Here is a 9,883-nt window from a genome sequence, read left to right as displayed (position 1 = left end):
AAGTTTTCTTTTGGGTTAAGGTCCGAAGATTGGGTTGACCACTCCATAATGCCAATCTCTCAACAAGACGTTGCTCATTTACTGGTGTGTTTGGGTCATTGTTAAAACGCCCATTTCAGGGGCATTTCCTTTTTGCCATAGGGCAACATGACCTCTTCATAGTATTTTTGATGTACGGTAGTTAAACTAATGCATGATCCCTTCTATGCGATAATCAGTCCTAATATCACAGTATGAGAAATATCCCCATATCGTGCGGCTTGTCTTCAGAGTGTACTGTGGCTTAAATTCAGTGTTTTGGGGGGGTCATCTGGCAAAGTGTTTGCGGCCCCTAGACCAAAAAATAAATTTTGTTTTCGTCAGTCCACCTCTTGCTGATAGTTTAACTTCACATAAGCTTCTAATTGTACCAGTACTCACAGGTAACTTACAACCTGATTTTTCCCGAACTTTGGCTGAGTCTTTGCCATTGTGTCCATTCTTCTATCCATTCGAATGGTAGTTTTCTTCTACTTCTTTCAGGTTTTGGTTGCAATTTTTTAAGCATTTGAGATAATTTTAGCCAAGCAGCCAATCATTTTCTGCACTTTTTTATGTTTTCCTCCCTCCAAACCAAAGTACGCTGTTCTTTTGAACAATGTTTGGAACAATCCATTTTACTTTTCAGACAGCAATGCGCTATACACAGTATGTACAACATTTGTTTTCCTTCTTTAAATAAGGACTGTAATTGACACCTATTCACAGTATCAACGACCTCAGTAGCTAAACTCCACACTACTTTTTTAAACCGACTATTTGATTTTCTGTAAAGGAATAGCACACATTTGTTACATTTTCCTCAGGTTTTGTTTTGAAATAGAATGTGCAGCATTCACAATGCATTTGTGTGTATGGAAATAAAAGCCCTTAGCAAAGCTACCGTAGCTTACTTCAGCCAAACTATAAATGTGTACTTTTCGTATAGTAACTTGCACAGTGATTTGTTTCTACATACCTCTTCTCTTTTGATATTGGGATCCTATCCTCTCCCTGCAGCCTGCTTGGTGCCTGGTGTCCACTGGTTTTAGCCTGTGTATTGATCGCAGGCTTCACAAGGGATGCAGCTGCCAGGACTTGGCATTAACCCAAGTAGGGGGAATACTTATAATGGCAAAGACTGCCCAGAGAACAGTGCAATGACATGCACAAAGCTAGAGTCGACAGAACTGGAATAGACCTAACTAGTCTTAATGGTCCAAGTATATTGGATAGCCAGAGCCTCTCTAACCTCTCTGGAGGCTGGGAAAGGTGCAGGCCGAGTTAACATCATGCACTGGGCTCCACATAACAATTATGAGTGCAAATCTTCCTCTGAATTCAGCTGGGGTAATGTGGGTTTATCTACTTCCACTTATCTAGGTTATCATGGTAATGCTCTCAAGTTATGTTTGATCTGTTCACCTGCAGTTCAGACATCTTCCATTTAAACTCAAACCACAACCTGTACAAAAGTATCAATCTCCATTCTAGCCCCCCTAAAAGGGTAGTGTCTCCATTGCCATGAATGTGTTTCTGTTAATTCAGAAAAAGAAAAAAAGTCCTTCATTCCCAGGCCAAATTCTGATAGCAACTTTCATGACTTGATTAGTGAATAAAATGGGAAAAAAGGTTTCTTGTGCCAACGCAGTAGTTGATTTACACAGGGGAGCTTTTTAATGAAGCTAAGGGTACTGTCTAATTCACAAACAAAATGTTTCTCTATATTTTGCTACATGACTCAAATAGTCATTGTAGGTGATGACAACTAGTCATAGCAGGCAATCTTGTATATGAAATCCCTCCCCTGGTGATATTCTACACAAAACACCGGGTAGGCTACAATTCTATCTTGTGTCAAAAAAAAAAAAAATCTTGGTATATAGTAAATTATATACAACAGTGGTGCCTAACCTGGGGGCTGCTGTTGACATTGAGATAAAACATGCAATAATTTAAACTGAAATGTTTTTAGTTACCGTAACATGCATTGCACCAAATAAAAGAGATGACAAATCAATTTCTGTACGGACCGTTTGACGCTCATTTTATTAGTGAAAGATACAAAACTAAAGCTATCATACACTGCTGGCCGGTCATATATTACTCTCTGCTCACCATCCCTGTACCAAAGAGCAGAAACTACACTATAAATATATATATATATATATATATATTTGTATCTTGTGATGGTGCCATTTGATTACATTTTAGGGGGTGTTAGCCACAGCAGTCCTGCACATGAAGGTACATTCCCCTTTTCTTACAGAGTAATTTGGGGTTCAGTGTAAGGAAATAGCCATGTGTGACAGGGTAGCATGATATGGGTATAACATTGTAATAGAGAAGGTGGGGGGGGTTAGAGACAAACATTTCAAGTTGCCAACATCCCTCTGTTCCAGAGAAATTGGGGTTCAAAGAAAGGCAAGTGGCCAGCTAATTATAACAAGCACCCCACCAGCCACTCAGTCCATTCCACTGCAGTGTTTGCAGATTTGACTCCCATGTGGCAGTGAGCAGTACTGAGCATCTCCCCCTAGGCAGAGTTCTATGCCATGAGGAAGGGGTAACCACAATGCCACCTCACCACCAGTGTGAATGCAGCCTTGAAGTTTTGTGAGGGAGCAAGTATATATCTGGCATTATACCACAGCACAGAGAGAATTGACAGTACCCTAATGAGAAGAAGAAAAAAAAAAAATGATGAGCAATCAAGTACCAAATTTCAAATTGGGTAAATTTTAACCTGCTCAATTGTCAACATAGAAAATCACCCTTGTTCAATTGATTGCCATGCCATGACCCAACGCTTTCTCCTCCAAGTGGGATGGATTAATCTCACTTCCTGTCCTGGTAGGAATGAACAAGCAGTTTACTGTTTACAATCAATGCTTTAGGGAGGGACAACAGTTTGTACAGTCCATGGTAGATGCGTAGGAGGTCAACTTGACTTGCACAGCCTTCTCAGTATGGTATTGTCTAGTTCATAGTATATAGGGAGATTTTATTATCTATGTATTTCTCTGAATATTGAACACAAACTGTGGATTAATGATTGATAAATGAAGACCATGTAGCCTCTAGATGAGAGTTTATACTGCTGATATGTGTGATGCTCCACATTATATGGCTAGATTCACTTTAAGAGCAAAACATTTTTATTAATTAACATTATCAGTACAGGTGACCAAAACATAAATAAGTTAATGAAACATAACTAAGGACAGAACTTTATACAGGTGACCAACACCGAATGAAGATCCGAGCTACTAGGTACCACTCAAGACATCACGGCAAAACCAGCAGGGATTACAGCACCACAACCAACAGGGGAACCATGCTGTGAAAAAAAGGAATAATCTCTCTTGGAGGGAACTAATTATGAACACAAGAGAACATGTTAGATTATCACATTTCTAAGACGTAGGTACTAAAAAATTGTGTCAGAGAACTGTGACATTACATTAAGACAGTTGTTTGATCCATTTCTTAGAATGCACATCAAAATGCCTTGAAATGGTCATGTCAAAAATATTTATGAACAAGAATTGAAAAAGCATATAAATGTGCATTACAGTAAATTACTTAGTTATCAGAAGATGGGGTGCCCTTACTTTTTCTCCCTGGCAAAGGAAAGGTTGATTTATTTTGGATTTGATTGAGTTTGCTGGCCAGCAGAGTGAAGGGCTCAAGTAAGGTTCTCCTGTCTGCCACAGACACTTCCCATAATTTTACTTTTTCACCTCTTGCCCATTGTACAGCCATCTCTGTATCCACTTGTCGGTAGTTCTCCAGGTCTGCTTTATTTCCCAGAACGATGGTCACCACCTTGAAACAAAAAACAATTTCTTTCAACTTTTTGCCCTTACACAGTTACCTTGCAGATGGTTCTGCCCTTCCATAACCCCAACCTTAGAAGCATGTGCTTACTTGCTGAATGAATATGAATGTGCTTGTATCAGAGGAAAACTAGGATTAGGGTAGGCGGTTTCTTAGCAAATGAATTGCCTGGTCTGTGTAAATGGGTGACTGTACAAGGCAATATGACAAACCTAACCATTCTATTTGTTGTGTTAGGTAGAGCCAGAAGGACATTGTATATTCACATTGCATACTGCAGGGTCATTTTAACAAACCTGGCATTTATTTAATGCTAGATTGTACCAGTGCTAGCCTAGAATGTCTGGCACAAGCTGAACAGAACTTTTCTGGGGACTAGTTGTAGGGTTTGTTAGGGGAAACTAAATCTAGATTAATACATTATTTACATGCTGAGGATTCATATAAAATACATTTTAAAAGTAAATTCATATCTGTGATAATGAACATTTACTAAGGTGTCACTTAAAATCACTGAAATGGCAGAAAGCAGGAAATTGAGGCATAATTCTCTTCTTCCAGGAAGTGCAACTGGACGCCACTGGAGGGCGATGATGATGATGAAAGTAAAACTGCTTATAGAACATTGGAAAAGGTTAGAGGGGCTGTTCTCAACTTTAAGTAAAACAAATAAAAGTATATAAATGTATGCATAGGTCAGAAGCAGTACTGAAGGACAACACCTCTAGTTCCTGAGCTACTTGGGAAAGGACCACAACTAGTTCGCAAGTGCTTGACATCACATCAAAGGGATTTCTGAAGAGTATTTCTGTTTTGATACTACCAGAATGCTCTCCTCTATTTCCAAGTCTAGGATTCTCTCTGGCCAGCACATTACATCTGGAAAACTAAACATGACCTAAAACTTCCACCTTGCAGCAGAGATTCTAGTGTGGCCAGATTATTTGCAGTGTCCTGGATGTGATGTCAAATGCAACCTAAGGGAGTTAAAGACTACCACAAACTCACCTATTGCCAACCTTTTGACCAGAAAGAGGTAGGTTAAGGACTGGTTAGAAGGGATCAAAAGGAATCTGAGCCATATTTTTTAGGAAGTGAGAAGCCATCTCCTCTGACAACTGTTACTTGGGAGGAAATATCTGCAGTGAAAGTATAACTTTATTTCCCAGGGCCAGTAGCAAGCTAAACCTTGTACAGCAAAAATGCAAAACTGTGTCAAGCACAGGTAATCACAATTTCTTCTAGATTGATAGATACATTGTGTATATGTGAAAAGGGGTACATAGGGATCAATGTGCAGATTTGCTTCCTAAGGAAATAGGCAAGTGATTTCCAACTAGCTCATGTAAAAAAACAAAAAAAAAAAAATTGTTTTATGAGCTCGCTTACATACTTTGGGTCTGTTACCACAATATTTATCATGCTTTCTAACATCAGAAATTAATAACAGAAGAAAAATTGCATTATGGGTGAAGTTTTGGGTTCTTGGTTCAGGTATACTCAACAATCACTGAAAACAGGGAAAGCTTGAACTGCAATACAGAACTTTGTTTTTCATAAATACGAGTACTCAGCTATACCATGCAAAGGGGAGGGAGTGACTATGCACAAGTACATTTTCATATAAAGAATGGTGGTAATTTAAACATACCTCTTTTTTATCCCTGAATCGGTCAACATCCCTTTTAAGCTGTTCAACCCTTTGGAATGATTCTAAGCTGTCCACACTGTAGACGAGGATGAAGCCATCAGCAAAAGAGAAGTAATGTTTTGGCAACTCGGTTCCTTCCCTAAGTCCTTGTGTGTCATAAATGCGCAGTTGCTCTCTCACACCTCGTTCAGTCTCCACAGAAGCAATATAAACATCTTCCAGGGTATCACTATTTTCCTGTCCTGCAAAAAAAGTATTTATATGTCTTACAGAACAAACATGTTTAGAGCCAGTAACGATGGCCTTTTCTTTGAGTATGAACTGCTTCTCTCCCTATTGATGTCAATATAAATGCAAAAGATGTGTGTATATAAGGTTGAGGCAGCTTGAAAGGGGTCAAATGAAATTTAGAATGTTAATTGCAGGCGAAATAACCTGTCATTAACCTCCAAATTATCTCAGAAGCATCTGAAACTTAAGTCATAGGCCAGCAGAATGCATCTACAGCATATATTGGTTAGATACAAGACCATTTATTACACTTTGAGTGAATTAACCTGCTAAGTTGGGAGGTTAATACATGGAAAAGGAACAATATTTGTAACGTCCCTGTAGTCTATATGAATTCTAAAGTGTTCCAAGCCCAACCCAGATCTCAAAATATACACAATTTTGTTACTGTGAGCTTTTCGGTCCTGTGTCACTGCCTGTATCTGTTTGTCATTTGCAACCCATATTTAATGTACAGCACTGTGTAATATGTTGGCGCTATATAAATCCTGTTCAATATTAATAAAAATGTTAAAAAAAGTGTTATTTTTAAGATGAGAAGTGATAGAGTGAGCATATCAAAGTCAGTTTTGAAGCATTCTAGCGATATATTTTGGAACACCTCAATTGTTGAAACATGATTTCACCACTATGATCTGAAGACTAAAAAAATCCCTGTGATGACATTTAGTTTTCAATGCCAAAAAAAAAAAAAAAATCAAGACCCAGAGATGTTGGCATAAAAAAGTCATGGTCATGCTTTTTTGGGAAAAAAGGAAGGTATTTTGGTGACCAGTTTGGGCCACAGTTGATATAATACAGTACAATATCTGTACTAATTACAGCAGGTTAAAAAAAAAAACAAATAATGTGTAAAGTGTGCTGAACCGAGGGGTGTATATGTGGAATACTTTCATGGCTCCAGGTCATTATGTTCTTAGTCAGGCCTTAAACTTGGCATCCCCTGAAACTTGTGCAGATAACATGGTTTCAGGAAATTCTTCTGTCTGATGACCCTGCATCCAAACACAAAGAGCTTTCAACACATTCCAGAAAATGGTTCAGAACAGTGGGGACTTGTTTTTGGAAGTACAGACACTAGTTATATTATCTTTAGCCTTCCTCCTTTACTTTGTAAATACAGGCAGCATGCTTATCCCAGGTCTTTTACATTTTTGAGCTACCTGACCTTGCATATTAGTTTGAGACCAGTGATTAAATAGTGCAGTAAGAACATAAATGAGAGACCCAAAGCCTGTACCATAGAACAAGCCAACAGTAGCTGCCTACAAATTTCGATCATGACAGTTTAATTTTGAACTGGTATTTTCTTGGAAAAGTGTAAAATGGGGCATGGCGCCCAGGAAAAAAAAAAACAAAAAAAGTCACTGGCAGCAAGATACAAGTCAGCCTGCAAGTCAAGTCAAACAATATTATGTAGTGATAATGTAATGTAAAGAAATAGTATTCACTTAAGCTACGTACACACGTCCAATTGGCTCAGAGCCAATATTGGACAAGAATATGGTGTATGTACAGTGCCCGTCGTCCAAACGACTGTCCTAGCGGATCCACGGATGATGGTCGATAAACGATCCTAATGCAAGGGAAGGGGGAGAACGATGGAGCAGCACCCTGCATAGAGCAGAACGGTGCTGTAAATACAGCACTCATTCATGCATTGTGCAAGGATCGTGAAAGATCCTTTCCAACGACTATAATTGCAGGTGTGTATGCAGCTTCAGTACCACCACCTTTAACCATACTATAGTTACATCTGTCCTTTAATGCTGCATACCAAATGGTCAGCTTTAGCTTCTGGGCCAGAATCTTACCAACTATATGGTTTCCGTAGATCACCTGTTCAAGTATAGCAGTTTTTCCAACTGTGGCGAGTCCACAAACAACAATTCTGCTTCCTTTTCCCATCATAGACAGGGAACACTGTATAAAAATATATAAAAAAAAAAAAAATTACTATATATGTGATTAATAATGCATACGATAACAGTGCTCACACTTCACAAGATGTATAGTGATTTAATACTATTGTGACAATTAGTTGGTTTCAAACAATAAAAAGTCCTGCAGCTTGGACTGCAAATATTTCAAAACAATTAGGGTTGAGTTCCAGAAACAAAACTACCAGTAACGTTTCAGACTACCTCTGGTTTTTTGGACCCATGCATGTAGCCAGCATGGGTCAAAAAATAAAAGGTTATGTCTACTTTTAGCTGCAATTCAGTGCATTGGAACCCGATCAGAAGTCAGCATACATTTTCAGGGTCTCAACATGTAAAAACCACCAACACTCAGCTAGTAAGCATTTGCAGAGTTTTGGCAAGCTTTGTTAAAATAGCAGTGTTGTCTATTTAGAATAAGCTGCTAGAAGGTTTTAGAAAGCTTCATAAGCACTATTCAAAGCTTGTATAAAACCTGCTAGCAACCCATTTAAAGTGACATTATCTATTAGGATCTATTTTTAATATTCTCATATGATAGAGTATACAGTGATTCACATGAAAACTACAAATTGATTAAATGCAATTGTACCATCAATTTTAAAGACCGCCTAGTAGTAAAATGTATATTCACAATCACCATTTAAGCAGCACACAACTTTACAAGAATTTCTGACATGATACCATACCTCGTACCTTGCGTACCTTAGAAAGCTGTGTTGCAAACAAGTTTCTACAGCTCTTATCTTCTTTTCATTCCCCCACCCAAAATGAATCAGTCTTTAATTAGTTGTCTCTGTTAGGAAGGTACAAGGAAGTGAAGAGATGGAATCTTCTTAAAGGGAAACAAATCTTTTTAGCAATACTTTTTGTATATGAATGTGTTCATTTCGTTTTGAATCATCTTAGTAATATATTTTAAAACCTTATTTTCATGTATGGTTATGGAGCTGACATACTAATCTGAATCACTGATTGATTGATTGATTGATTATCATTGATTGTAATAACAGAAGAGAAAATTATATATTGGGGCTGTTAGATTTTGGTCTGAATTCCAAATATAATAAAAAAAATAATGTAACTAAATTGGAAATACTTCATTAGTACGTGTGTTGGGTGAATTCAGGGAGGGCAAAATTTAAGCAGATTAAGTGAACATATTATTAGACATTAAAGACTATATTTACAAATCAGGGAATCTGACATTCCCTGGTGGTAATCAATTATTTCTATTGAAAAACGTGACTATTTATAAAACATGTATTCAAACATTCCCTGCTGGGAATCTTCCAGGTCCAATTGTTTATATGGCAGTAATTGGTTATCACCAGGTAATGCTTGAGGTCCTGTTTTATAAATAGACCTGAAAGGATCCACAAACGAATGTATAAGGGAATGTCAGATTACCTGCTTTATATTCAGAGCTCAATATAGTACTCACAGTGGGCATTTGAAGCAGCATTTTTTCTATTCCCATATTTATGGGGGTGAAATGTATTACCAGGAAACTTCATTTTCCTAGATCCTGCCTCACTGATGATACCATCATTTACATATTCAGAAATTTTGACAGGTACATATAAAGCTAGAAGAACAGAGGGTGTCATCTGCTTTTATCACATTTAAATTACATAATAAATCCTATAAGGCCGTGAACTATTAGTTTTTTTAAGCTGAACTATGTGAATATATAAAATACAAGACAGATCTTTTGAGCTATGTTGCTCCCTTCCTTGTAAAGGGCAATGTAAACAAGTGACAATAAGTAAAACAAATGGATCAGGAATGTTCTGATTTTTTCCAAACATAACACTGACATGAACCCAGAAAAGATTGGAGCTACCGTATTTTTTGCCGTATAAGACACACTTTTTCTTCCTCAAAACTGGGGGGGAAAGTTGGTGCGTCTTATACGACAAATACCGTGTTTCCCCGATTTTTGATAAAATAATTAAAATAAGACACTCACCTGTGAATAAGACATCCCCCGATAGCCGATCCTGTGTGTGTCTCCTCGATGCTGGCTGCAATGTGTGTCTCCTCCTGGCTGCAGTGCAGAGCCAAACTGAAACTGAAGAAACTGAAGAAGCCGGCACACGCGCCCCCGCGATTCTGAACCAGGAAGCATGCTGCTGATCCC

At 38.0% G+C, this 9,883-nt stretch overlaps 1 protein-coding gene across 2 annotated transcripts; it reads right to left on the bottom strand.

Annotated features, from left to right (window-relative positions):
• Positions 1-3,153: 3,153 nt before the first annotated feature.
• On the bottom strand, positions 3,154-8,481 carry NKIRAS1 (NFKB inhibitor interacting Ras like 1). Of its 2 annotated transcripts, none has more exons than XM_072413448.1 (5): positions 8,446-8,481; positions 7,615-7,723; positions 5,510-5,751; positions 3,633-3,846; positions 3,154-3,358 (listed from the first exon to the last, which is right to left on the bottom strand). In XM_072413448.1, the coding sequence occupies exons 2-5, from the start codon at positions 7,709-7,711 to the stop codon at positions 3,288-3,290; spliced, it is 624 nt and encodes a 207-aa protein (XP_072269549.1). In that variant the 5' UTR covers positions 7,712-7,723; positions 8,446-8,481; the 3' UTR covers positions 3,154-3,287. The 2 variants fall into 2 exon arrangements, with proteins under 2 accessions (XP_072269549.1, XP_072269548.1); XM_072413447.1 differs by having other exon boundaries at positions 8,437-8,469.
• Positions 8,482-9,883: the final 1,402 nt, after the last annotated feature.

Source organism: Pyxicephalus adspersus, chromosome 5 (assembly GCF_032062135.1).
Source record: "Pyxicephalus adspersus chromosome 5, UCB_Pads_2.0, whole genome shotgun sequence".
NCBI lineage: Eukaryota > Metazoa > Chordata > Amphibia > Anura > Pyxicephalidae > Pyxicephalus > Pyxicephalus adspersus.
This window is presented reverse-complemented; position numbering and strand designations above follow the sequence as displayed.